This window comes from Rattus norvegicus, chromosome 5 (assembly GCF_036323735.1).
Source record: "Rattus norvegicus strain BN/NHsdMcwi chromosome 5, GRCr8, whole genome shotgun sequence".
In the NCBI taxonomy this organism is placed as follows: Eukaryota; Metazoa; Chordata; class Mammalia; order Rodentia; family Muridae; genus Rattus; species Rattus norvegicus.
Window position 1 is genome coordinate 133382864 of NC_086023.1, and position 13236 is coordinate 133396099.

General features: G+C 47.1%; 1 protein-coding gene across 7 annotated transcripts in view; it reads left to right on the forward strand.

The window, feature by feature from the left end:
• Trabd2b (TraB domain containing 2B) overlaps positions 1-12877 on the forward strand; it is a 217727-nt gene extending 204850 nt beyond the window's left edge. The window contains exons 7-9 of one of the 7 annotated variants that reach the window (XM_017593793.3): positions 8410-8505; positions 8680-8768; positions 9880-10014. In XM_017593793.3, coding sequence (XP_017449282.1) covers positions 8410-8505; positions 8680-8767 — 184 coding nt within the window. In that variant the 3' untranslated portion in view covers position 8768; positions 9880-10014. Of the gene's footprint in view, positions 1-8409; positions 8514-8679; positions 8769-9879 lie in introns of those variants that run through there. The other 6 variants (XM_006238601.5, XM_006238603.5, XM_063288595.1 and 3 more) reach the window with 6 other exon arrangements.
• Positions 12878-13236: the final 359 nt, after the last annotated feature.

The following is a 13236-nucleotide window of genomic DNA, read 5'->3' on the forward strand; positions in this document are numbered from 1 at the left end:
CCCTGTTCATCCTACGTGCACCATCTCCAGCAGTATCTGCCTCGAGAAAATCCCCAACTCCCGACACCTAGCTAGCTACTTGTTCCCACTGCTCTCTGTGCCTCAGGGGCTGCTGGGCTAAGATTGTTGACATGTTCTTGGTTCCTTGTACATGCATCTCTCTGTGTTGTCATCTCCAAGCACAGTGGCTGTTAGCTGCTACATAGCAGCTGTCTGGAGTGAATGCTTGAGGAGTGATGGAGTCCACAAAAAAGGAAAGAAAGAAAAGGTGGGTGGGTGTCTGTCTAACAAGACGCACTGAACCTTTTCTGCCACTTCATATGGAAGCACCAAGTGTTAGCTCCTGGAATCTTCAAGTTTCACCAGGCAAAGTCCCCAGAACTTGGGGACAAAGAAGACAGCCACTACAAAGTTGGAAGTCAAGGGGTACAGAGGTAACTCAGTCAGTCAAGTGCTTGCCATGCAAGCATGAGGACCTCAGGCCAACCCCTAGAGCTTGTTTGTTTTGTTTGTAAGAAGCCAGGCATGGCGGTACACATCTGTCATCCCAGTGCAAGGAGGTGAGGACAGACAGGTCTCTAGGCTCACTGGTCAGCCAGCACAGCCTACTTGTTGAGCTCTGGGCCAATAAATACTGTAAGGGTGGGCCCATTTCTAGGCACGGATGTTAATGCTACAATGGATACATGGGAAAACATTCAAAGCATTTAATTCTAGACTCTCTTCATCTGCAGAATTTCCTTAGCTCCACTGTAAAGATGAAGTAACTGAGGTGCCCGGCTGATCACATGGTGTGTCAGGCCTGGAACCCACAGTCAGGCCCCAAGCCAACCTCTTCATTTTCTTTCTGCTATTCTGGGGATAGAGAACCATGGCTATGAAGTGGGCAGGGAACGTGTTGGCATCCACACTCTGCAGACCAAGTTGGTGAAGTCAGGATCCCACGAGGTCAAATGTCCTGGAATCTACCCAGGATTTTGTTGCTTCTGACAACTGGAGAATGGGGAAGCTCCAGGGAATGAGTGTTCCCAGCCCCTCTGAAGTCTTCTGGGGTGATATCAGTGGTGTAAGGATTCCGATTCCTGTTATGGACCCAGCCTTGTGCTCTGCCCATCCCCACCCCCTCCCCCTCTCTCCCAGGAGCCTTGTTCCTCCGTTCAAGAACTCCCAGAAGAAATCTGAGATGCAGAAATAGGACATGATGGGAAAGGTAGCTAATAAGAAGAAGACTCCTTCAGGCACCTGCCAAACTGCTTCCCACATGGCAACAGGTGACAAAATGGGACTCTCAGTGTTTGTACCTAATGTGCTTAAGGCTTTGCTCTCCCCTCCAGGAAGCCCTGCCCAAACCCTTCTCTCCTGAAGGAATAGCAGATCAAGAAGACACCACCATAGCCACCCATCTCTGTAATATAGCCCCAGGCAGACCTTTCTATACTGCTATTAACAAATTCAGAACTGACCCCTGGAGGAAGCTCAGGAAGGTAGCTTTCAGCTCTGTGAAATGTTTGCATAGGAGCTAGGAACTCTCCATGGAGAAGGGAGCCAGCTCTACCTCAAGCTGTCTCTGTTCTCTTTCCCCTTCCCTCCCTCCCTCTCGGCCCTGCTTCCTGACCTCTCACCTGTATCCTCGATCCTTCTTTACCATGCCAAGTCCTTTGGGGACCCTCCCTATCACTCAGGACATTGGAGGTTGGATAATCCATGATTGTACCACCATCAGATGGTGTCCTACAGCAACCCGCCTCTTGGGATGAAGCCCACAGATCTTTATTTCCAGTTCTAGCTGGACCTTGGTCCTCTTCGTGGCCTCAGGAAAGCTGTGCTCATGTCTTGATGTGTCAAATCATAGTCACAGAATCCTTTTCAGAAAGAACACCATCTCTGGAACCTCCACTAGGATTTGGGGTTGGAAGAAAACACAGGTTCTCCCATCGTCTCTGGAAAGAAGACATCCTGTATGACCAGTGAGAATATTTCTGTTTCTTCCTCGACAGAGAAAACTGGAGTAAAGAGGCCAAAGGATGAGTGATATGATAGTTCTCTGTTGCTATAGCAAATACCTGAGGTAGATCAGTTTATAAAACAAGAAGGCCCGTTTGGTTTACAGTTTGGAAAATGTCTGTCCATTCATGTGCTTTGCGTCTGTGTCATGATGGCCATCACAGCAGTAGCACTGAACTGCTCACTCCCTGGCTGGGAAGCAAGAGGTAGAGAATAAAGTCAGATCTAATTGGTCCCCTTAAAGGGCCCAAAGATCTCCTACTAGCCCTCATTTCTTAAATCCCCACTACCACCGAACACTACTTGGGATCAAGTCTTTAACACATGGGCCTTTGGGGGACACTTAAGAACTAAACTATAACAAAACTCTAGGAACAATGAGAATGAAGAAGGACCTGAGGCAGACAACCTCTCTTTCATGGGAGAAAATCTGCAAGCAGGTCCTTCTATATCTGAGCCTCACAGCCCTGCACTCTCCTGTAGGTCTCAACTGCCAGTAAAGAATGAGACTTGGTGGGGGTGCTGATTTGCATGATCAAATAGAAGGGGGGCACGAGGCAAGCTCTGGGATGGAGGGGGGTTTGGGAAGGGTTGTGTAAGACCTTTGCCAGCTGCTACCCAGTAGGAACAGCCTAGCTGCATCTGTGCTGTGAGTAGTCAGGAAGAAAAGTGGAACCTGTTGGCCCAGGGAGCTAAGCTTCAAGCTGTGCTGCGCCCAACTGGAAACCCTCCTCCCTCTGTGCTGGGGATGAGAGGCTAGTGTGGGACAGAAACCAAGCATTGCTAGGATAGTCAGGATATGAGTCCAGCTGCTGTTCAGACAACCATCAACCAGGCCACTGTTTTATGACACTGGAAAATAAAGCTAATTTCAGAAACTCCTTTTTATGTTGGTTAGTTATAGGCTTGGAAAGCATTTCTTCTGTCCCTACCTCATTTCTCTTTCCCTCCTCACCATGTGTGTGTGTGTGTGTGTGTGTGTGTATGTGTGTGTGTGTGTGTGTGTTCTGCATGTGTGCAGATGTGTACTGTAGTATGTGTATAGTATAGTATGTGCTCATGGATGTGTGTGTGTATACTATGTGTTGTATATGTGTAGTACATGTATGTATAATACATGTGGTGTGTGTGATGTGTTTGTGTTTGTGATGTGCGTGTGGTGTGTGTGCTATGTTTGTGTATGTGCATGGGATGTATTTGTGTGTGTGTGTGTGTGTGTGTGTGTGTGTTATGTGATGTTTGTATGATATAACCAGAGTCCAGAGTTGCCCCAGAAAGTAAAGTAGGTAGCTCTGTGCTTTGGAGAGGTGAGGAATGAAGCCCATTGCGGCTGGTGTCAGAACTAGGAGAGGTAAAGGGGAAAAGGCTATTTGCTGGGCTTCCTGCATTAGGGTCTGGTCACAGAAACAGTGTGACCCACATATTCCAGATACCCTTCCGGTGCCCCACTGGGATCCCCACGAAGAATGTATCTGCCAAGTCCTTCAGCTTTCTTCTCTGCATCATCCCCACATCAGCTACACACCCACTCGCAGAAGAGATTTTGAGATGTTTAGGCTCAGGTATCATTGTCTCACCTACATTCAGCAGCTGCCACTAGAGGACAAACGTACTTAGGCTGTGAACTTGGGCTCTACACAGCTGATCTGAAGGGGGCAAGGCTGTAAAATGGGATGTGGAGAAGTAGGCTGGCTCAGTCCCTTCATTGCACAGAGGAGGGCCAATGGAAAGGCAGTATGCCTTTGGGGCGCTGCACATTTGGGGTGTGAGCAGGAGTTTCAAAGCCCTTAGGCTCCTCTTCCAGCTTTGGCACATGGTGGCTCACCTAAATACTGAGCAGCGGTCAAGTTCTGCTCTCCTCCTCAGCTTCACAAACCTTCTGCTCCCCAGAACCTGAGACAGCAGAGTACTATGCAGAAAGCTGAGAGCTGGGAGCACACAGATATGTTCAGAGGAACTCATTCATCCCACTGAGACTGTGTGGCAACGCTGCTGTGCTCCCAGCCAAAGAAATGCCACCTGTGCTCCCAGAGGAGTCTGGGAGCAGAAAGTGCTGTGAGTATCTCCTATACGTAGCTCCTGCCACAGGGGCCAGTCGGCCCTCAGGGAGCAGGGATACTGTGGAGGGTCCACTCGCATCCTCTGCCTCCTTGCTGTCCACCTCATCATAGATCAGATCGCTCCTTAGACCACTACAGACTGTCCAGGGAGTGTCTCCAGACATGTGTCCCATTTCTTCCCTGACAATGAGGCTCCAGACACGTAGAGCTTCTGGCTCCCCAGCTCCATCTGTCCCACTGTCTCTCCAGCTTGCTGCCCATTCTCCCCGTTGTCAACTGAATGTTTTCTTCCTGCTGCTCACAATCTAGCCGAATTCCTACCTCCTTGTTAGAAGTCTGCCCTGGCACCTCCTTAACGTGTCTTCCGAAGTTTCCGCACAGCCAGTCTCAGAATATGGTTTTCTATAAATCTAATCATTAAAATGTTGATTTTTTTTTTTACTTTTTAAAGCAAAGCCAAGGGCCTGATTCATGTTTCCATCCCCTCCATGACCAGCAAGTCTTTAGAAAATGGAATACGTTTGTTTTATTCATTTCAAACCTGAGCTGAAAAGCACTGTCCAGTGTGAGTGTTAAATTATGTTCATCCAAACCAAAGTAGTGGTTGAAGTTGTAGGTCAGTGGTAAAGTACTTAGCATGTAGAAGACCCTGGGTTCCATTCCACTGAATATAAGCAAATAAATAAATAAATAGCAATACAACATAATGGTGGTAGCCACCCATCTTTATCTGTAAGTTAGCTTCTAAATATGATCTTCCCTGGGGGCTGTACCTCTACTCACAGGTACCAGGGGATAACAGGGATACAGGGCGCATAGATGCTGGGGGCACAGGGGTTGTGACCGTGGATCTAAGATGTTGGTAATTTGAAGACAGATTCCTACAAATAAATCCTTGCTACACTTCCACAACACCACCCCACTCACCCTGCAATCCAACCTTGACCAACATTCTTAGGGAAGTCCGTTTGTATTATCTGAGCCTAGAACTTAAATCCCCTTCATATAAACACAAAGTGTGTGTTTGCTAAGTTTTAATGCACACTGGTGCTTAAAGGAATGCCATCACCCCGCTGTATTGGAAACAGGCTATTCCGAGGCTTTGTTCTAAACTTTACCAAATGTCAGCACTTCCAGTACTGCCCTACAGAGGTTATGATGGTGTGAGAGACACGTGTACCTGCCCCTGCTCACACATATTTTAGCTATTTCAACAGACATGTGCAAACTTTTGTCCACTGTGTTAGTTCCACAAGTGGTGTTGGCCACAAACATTAACAAACAAAACTACCTCTCTTCTTCTTTCTTCTTCTTCTTCTTCTTCTTCTTCTTCTTCTTCTTCTTCTTCTTCTTCTTCTTCTTCTTCTTCTTCTTCTTCTTCTCCTTCTTCTCCTCCTCCTCTTCTCCTTCTTCCTCCTCTTCCTCTTCCTCCTGCTCCTCCTTCTCCTTCTCCTCCACCTCTTCTTCCTTCCCCCTCTCTTCTCTCACTCTGCACCCTGGCAATTTTGCTGGCTTCCTTCCTTGGGGCCAGTGAACTCACCCAGCCTGCTTGAGAGCAGCTTCCCAATAAACCTACCTTTAATGTCGTCTGAAAACAAACAAACAAAACCAAAATCACAATGGCATTTGTTTCAAACTACTTTCCTTCTACTTTTTCCTTACAGCTAAGGCACCAGGTTTAGTTTGGTTTTTTTAAGCATTGGTACTGCTCATAAGATTTTTTTCCAGAACATAGAGGACATGCTAAACTGTTTGCACTGACATAAGACATTGAATCTCAAAGTCTGAAGAAACAGCCACTGCTCAGCACATCTCAGCTGTGAGAAATGATCCCAGAGAGTTGGTGGCTAGAACCAACATGCATTTGTCCTGTTTCCCTGTGCCCGTCACTGCCTGTTCATACTAAAGAACACTGTACGTTCATCTTTGCGTGAGGGAGGTAGCATGAGGGAATACTACAAAGGACATCTGGCCTGGGTCCCAAGGCCCGCCGTGGCTGCTTACTGTTAGTTTGTCCTTGAACATGTCCATGAACCCTCAGTCCAGGAAGCCAGGAAAATGAAGTCTGCCTTTACAAAGCCAGCATGGTGAGCAGTCAAGAGAGCATCCTTAGTTAGTATCTAAAAACTTGACAACGGTGTGTTCCCTGGTGGCTGGCCCTTGAAAGAGACAATGTAGGTGCCCCATAATCCTTGCAACTTCGCTCAAAGACTCCAAGAGGCTAGTCCAGGCCCCCTTGGTGCCTCCTGTTCTGCTTTGCCAGTGACTTCATAAAAACCATCAGGACTGAGACTCGGTTTCCACCCTGGAAAAAATGCAGGATTGGAGCAGACAATTTCAAAGCGATGTCTAGTTTCAAGGGGCTAAAATTCTTTCTCTACCTCCCAACCTCTCAATTCAACTGCCAGATTTTGAAATCATCTCTTCTTTAGAAAAAAATAATGATTTGTATCAGGTGGTAAATCCTACCAGCTAACTGCCACCTGCGTGAGCTTTCTGCCTGGGCAGTGTGACTCTGTTGAGCTTCTCTGAGATGTAAGGTCAGCATCCATAGAGCAGAGAACAGGCTTGAGGTATGTGGAACTAAACGGTAGGAAAGGCAGCCATGCAATGGTGGGTGGAGTATGGGAAGGCAGGTAGGAGGGAACCACCCAGGAGGTCACACTTCTGGTTCTGTGTGAATGACAGATGTAGAAGGATTGACTAGAGCTCCACCAAACTCTTCATCAGGAAAGTAATGAGCAGTACTTGGAGGTCCAGACTGTGGATCTTGGACTTGATCAATGATTGACTTTTACCAAAGAAGTCTTTCTTCTGTATGACATTGAAGTTCTGAAGAAGGCATGTGGGAGTGGCAGCAGAGCTAGGGAAATAAGGAGGCATAGAAGGTTAGGTGAACTCTCCCAGCAGGCTTGGGCCAGTTTGCCAGAGCAGGGAGAGAAAACAAACACTGGCCAGATGGGGCCAGATCAGACACCAAAGATCCTGCTGACAGCCTCTTAGTCTCCATGCTTGGCTTCACATTGATGGCCACAGGACTTACTGGTTTAGGACAGGTTAGAAGTTCCTCCCAGGCTCACCACCACCCGCCCTGGTCCTAACTGCCTGGGGACTCCAGCCAGCAAGAAGTGCTCTGCCTGTAGTGAGTTTTGCTTCATGAGGCACTCCTTCCTTCCTGGAGAAATCAGCCCAGCCTGCTGCTCTGGCTCCAATATCACACTTCCCTTTCAGCTTTTGAATTTCAAAGCAAATCTGAGACTGACTGCAAACAGATGGATGGGGTCATAAAAATCCCCAAGCAGGGAGTAAAGAGGCTCAGGGATATAAAGGAGAGGCTTCTTGGAAGAATGGGTACCTTACCCATGCTGCAGTCCCCCCCTCTCTGCCCCAGTGAGCTCTGTGCAGCAAAAACACCACACATAGCTCTCTCACCTTTCCCTCTCCAAACTCTAACATTCTTAAACCTCAACTCCATTCAAATTTCCCAGGAAGCTTTTTGTGGCTTCCTCTCTCAGACTATAATCTTCCCCACCCATCCAGCCACCAGACTCTCCCTGGAGCACAGTGCTTTTAACTTCCTGGACTCGTGGTATTGATCATATACATCTTGCTATATTACTTGCAAGGATTTTACATGCCTTACCTCTCTAAGTAGACTCTAGGCTTATGATTGAAGAAAAAAAATTAAAAACCTCTCTCTTTTCAACTAATCCAATTTTGGACAAATGGACACCAACTAGGTACTTTACATAGTTTAAATGATAGGGGAAGGAAGTAAATAGAGTAACCACGAACTAACTAACATGAGGATCTGTTATAAAGCCATTGAAGAAATTTCCTTCTTCTGGAGGAGGTTAGAGTGCTTGGCTGTTCCCCAAAAGAAAATGATTGAACTATCTCAGATGGGATCTCAAAAGGGACACTGAAATGGATTGTTGGGGGTATGGAGTTTATTAGAAGAGTCATTAATGCCATGGATAGACAGACAGATGAATAATAGCCTAGCTGGGGCTCTAAAGAGAGGGATAAGAGCCCACCTGGCAGAAGTGGGAGTCTCTTCTTATCCGGTTCTGAGAATGAGTAGGTTTCACAGTGCCAGCCGTCAGCCAGGCTCTCTGATTCCCGTGCAGAAGGCAAGATGGAGAGCAGGACATGTGACCATCAGTAGCAGTTTTAATGGCATCTTGTTTCTCCAGGTGAGAGATCCTGTGCCTGGAAGTCTGTTAGCTAGGGGTTCTGGGACAATGTCTCAATGGGGTGCCTGTCCATATCTGTGAGAGAGAAAAGCTGCTGCGGGTGCTGAGGTCGGAGCAGCCAGCTGGAGTCTAACATTACATTCTTACAGTGACTTCATTCAAAAGGATGTCCTATTGTGTCGGCAGAGTGAAGAACACTTCCTCTTGGCAGAGAGAACAAAGAGACTGAGCTCAGTGCAAGCTGGGTAAGGAGGTAAACAGAGTTGAACACTACGGGGCTTTTTAGAGCTGTACAGACCTGAGCTCATTCTGCTCTTGGTTGAGTTCAATCCTGTGCAAGTAACTCAACTTCTCAGAGTCTCGATTTTTAATCTGTAAATCAGAATGATAGTAAAATCTATTCTGTATGCTTTCTAAAGGCACCCAAAGATCAAGGCCTTCTTCCCAGTATCCTTGAAAGTGAAGATCTCATCCCTACTTTATAGAGGAGGAACTAAGTTTGTGTGAGGTGAGATGGTTTGACCGTTGTCCCTCAGCCCATGTCAAACTCCACAACCTGCACGAATAACTACTCTCTAGGCCTCAGATCTCATCTGGAGCACTTGAGAAGAGCAAACTAATGTCTTATGTAACAAGATGTTACTTGGAATTTTTCCTAGTATCTATGAAACACAGCTGAGGCTCCATAAATAAAGACTGTGCATCTCTAGTGGAGAAAGGAGCCAGTCTATCCCTACTGGGCTCACTGAGGTAGGAGGGCAAGACTGGTTCAGAACTTCCCACACCAGCTGCCCAGTAACAACAACCAACGGAGACCCTTACGATCACTTACCAGTGATGGGTAAAAGCCACTGGATCTACATACTTGGCCCTACAGGGGTGTCTATAGCTCACTGAAGGAGTGGTTGGGAAAAAATGAGTCATTTCCTTTTTACCCCACCAAGTCAGATCAATAAGTGGGTTACATTTGGAAGCCAAGCCACTGGAGTGGGCCACACAAGCAGAAGGAAAGAGGAATCCAAAGCAGATTGTCATGGGGTTCTGCCCTCAGCGATTCTGGGTAATCATTCTTCCTGGGTCACTTGGAACAGACAGGAGAGACCCGTCTCAGAAATCAGTGATGTGGCACTTCAGAACGATTAAACATAATCATGACTGTGTTAACTACATAGCAAGCTGTGTATAATTTTCATTCCAAGGTATGGCTCGAATGCTCCCAAAATGAAAGTCCAAGTTACTTTAAAACAACAACAACAACAAAATGCCCTCAAGACCTTGTGGTGTAAACACATCTTAGCTGGGTTTAAATTCTGAAATCAGGTGATATAGCCACATCTAAACTGGGTTTAGATTTAGAGTCAAGAATGAATGCAGTCAGCACTTCATAGGAATTCACTAAAGAGACCCCAGAAGCTTCTCTCTAGCTCAAAGTAAGATTTTAATTCTTAATGAAGAAAACAAAAACCCAAGGGGGCGTGGCTCCCTTCTCTGAGGAAAGAGCAAAGAGGTACTGGAGGGGGAGTGATTAATAAGGGTGGGGCTGGGAGGAGAGGAGGAAGGATGGGGCAGAATTAAAGTGAATGAGTAAATTAACAAAATATTTTAACCCACTCACTTAGCACTGAAGCCTGTATCCCTGTGGGAAATGACAGTATCAAACATCCACGGAGAGCTGGATGTGGGCCCAAGAAGCTGAAGCAGGAAGATCTTGAGTTCAAGACCAGTATGGGAAACATAGCAAGACTCTGTCTTGAGAAATCAAACTCACGGCTACACTCTCATTTGTCTTAGACCTTCACTCACCCAGTATCTCCTCAGCGTGCTGCAGTTACATTCTCTCTCATGCATTCTGCCATGGCCCTAAGAAGCCAATGTTCTGGGCTCCAACTGACAGACAATACCAGGTTTCGAGAGGTAAGAAGTGGCTGAAGAGCATCCTGGGTCTAAGTTTCCACACCACCCCCTTCAGCCACTTCCTAGCTATGAAGTCTGAGGAGAGGCTCTCATCTGTCAAAACCTCAGTACCCATGTCTACCCCTTCTCCTGGCTTACCTGTGCTCCATGTCACATGATTCTCCTTACTCTTCCCTGAGGTCCTGGCATCTTCCTGTATCGGGGTTGTGCCCTTCTCTTCTCTGCCCTAGGTATTCTTCCTTCTCCCAATATCTGTCACCTCCCTCCTACCCACCTCATGCTCTGCATAACAGCTCCCTCTCAGAGACATCTCTGGGCACCCATATGAAATGATGCGCCTAGACTCTTTCTCTCCCCCTAGATTTGGTTTATTTTTCCTTTCATATCAACAGTCACCTTGGCAGTACACTGTAAATCTCTTTATGAACCTGACATCTATTTCCCACCCCCAGGAACACACAGCCCCTTCGACTAACACCCTTCCTGCCTCTCTACTGCCCCGTCTCCCTGGTGAGCTGCCTCTCAAACTCTGAGATGTCACTTGAACGCTGTGATGCAATGAAGTTGGACTTCTTGATTTTAATGAGGTGTGAATAATTATAGACAAAGTCCAGCTGAGGCTCCTATTCAGGAACTTACCCACAAGCCAGATCTCCGATGCACATTCGATGTGAGTCTCCAGCCAGGCCAAGAGGAGCCACAGATTAATAAAACATGCTCCTTGGAGTGCAACCAGAAAGTTGCACTCCAGAACTTTCTGGCCTCCTGTGAGGGGCTCAACAGCTAACAGCAAGCCCTCTTGGCTGTGGACTGTACCACTTTTAACTACAGGCCATGGCTCTGGGTTATAGGTCTAGAAACCAGCCAGTTAGTCTCTAGGTGAGGGAGGGGGTTTGTGGACCAGAAGCCTGTAGGTACTTCTATATCATGGAATAAACAGTAACCTCTGTCAGAAATGCCTTTCCTTCTATCTTCCTGAGGACACTGTGCTTTTACTCTAGTTCTATTTTGCTGTTTTCTTCCCTTCTTGTCACAGAGTAGGACAGGGACAGGCCATCCTTTGGACACAAGGTCTTGGAGGGCTCATTAAGGCTACCATGTGGAGGCTCAACGGTTAAGAGCACTGACTGCTCTTCCAGAGGTCCTGAGTTCATTTCCCAGCAACCACATGGTGGTTCACAACCATCTGTAGTGGGATCTGATGCCCTCTTCTGCTGTGTCTGAAAACTGTGACGGTGTATTCTCATTCATAAAAGAAATAAATCTTTAAAACAAAACAAAAAAAACAAAAACAAAAACAAAAACCTACCATGCTTGGCCCTGAGATGTAGGAATCGACCTGCTTCCAGAGCTAGTTTCTCACTGACCTCAAACAGCACAGGACAGCTCACAAATACAGTGTACTTTACAGCGTTACAACTGTGAATGAGTGTCCTGAGGCTGATGATTTGCAACAGACTGAAAACTAAAGAGAAAAGAACTGACTTGCAAGCTAGTGAGGAGCGGAGAGCAGAACTTCAGTAAACAGCCAGGGGAAATGGGACTGAGCAGGGGCAAGAAGGACCTCTCTCTGCCTAGGTGTGAGGCTCCCTGCTGGGAGCTGCATCCCATGGCCTCTCTCAAAGCCTTAGGCTGGACATGGATTAGTCTCTTTGTACTACGTTATTACAAGAGGTCATGATCACAAGAGGAAGTTCAGAGCATGGAGGCTGGCCTGGCATGAAGGCCAAGAGGGCAGAAAAAGGAAGAGGAAGGGCAGCAGGCAGCGGGCAGTAAGCAGAGGGCGGAGACAGGTGTTAGCCAGAAAGGCAAGTTGCTTTCCTCAAGACTGCAGGATAGGCATGCATTCTATGTCTGCCAATCTACCTGGACCAGCCTAACCCAGGATTGGCCGTCTCCACATCCTACACAAATCACAGACAGAGTTTGGAAAAGCACTGTGAGAAACAAACGTTCAGATTGCAAAGCACCCAGCCTGGAGACCTAGAGTGCAATACAGGAGCACATTCAGAGAAGGCCTTCCAGCAAAGACACTGCAGGAGCTGTCGCGGAGGGATGAAGCCCCTCTGCGGACAGATGGGAACGTCAAATCCAGCTGGTTTCATCAGGACACATCCCTCACCCATCTTGTGCTTCTTCAGCCCAGTCAGCCCTCCCTTCTGGTTCTGTTGCCACTCTGTTTATAGTTCTTTCTGACTACCGTGGCCTTCCTTCACAAGGGGGAGTCTGCATCCTATTTCACTGGGCCCTTTGGTTTTAATTTCCTCTGCTTGCATCTGACCCCAGATGCCAGGTCCCAGACATACCAAGCACTCCCCTACACGCCCCCTTGTCTCAGCCAGGAGAGGAACTTCAGGGCTCATCTTCCTGCTCACATACAGGACTCCAGGCTTCTCCTTTTACCTGTCCTGGGTCTTTGCACCATCCGTTGCCCCTCCCCTTTGCCCTCAGCCTCTCCCCCTTCTTTAGTGCCTTCTTTCACTATTAAAACAGCATCAGGTATCCCTCAGTGTCAATAACGTGGGAAAAAAAGCTGAATCCTAAAATCAAAAACTGTGAGCAATGTATTCTTTGGGGTTCTCTAAGAAGCACCTCTGCTTCCAAAACCAATTTGGACTTATAATGGTGTTTCTTCATCAAAGAGATGAAGAAAAACGAAAACTGTCATTTTTGTGCTTGAATAAAATTGATCATTTGGTCTGACCTCTGGGAAAATGCATTTCCACCAGAAAGCTGACCACAAACATAAGGCCGCTGGTGACACTCCATGGCTGACATGCAGAACTCATTCAACCAGAGGTCCACCTAGGACAGTCAAGCCTGTACCAAACCTCGTACTTGATTAAAAGTTGCACTGAGCACTAACTAACATGTTTTCCCCAGCCACATTATTACCAATATAGGGAAAGTAATCCCATGGTCAAATCATTAGCATGCATACTCTCCTACATCTCTAGGATAGAGATTCAAGCTAAGCCTAAAATCAGTTGCTGGTATTCAAGTGTAATGTCTGACTACATCCTTCAGCAACAGCCCTTCTCAGCTTAGCTCCACCCACCCCC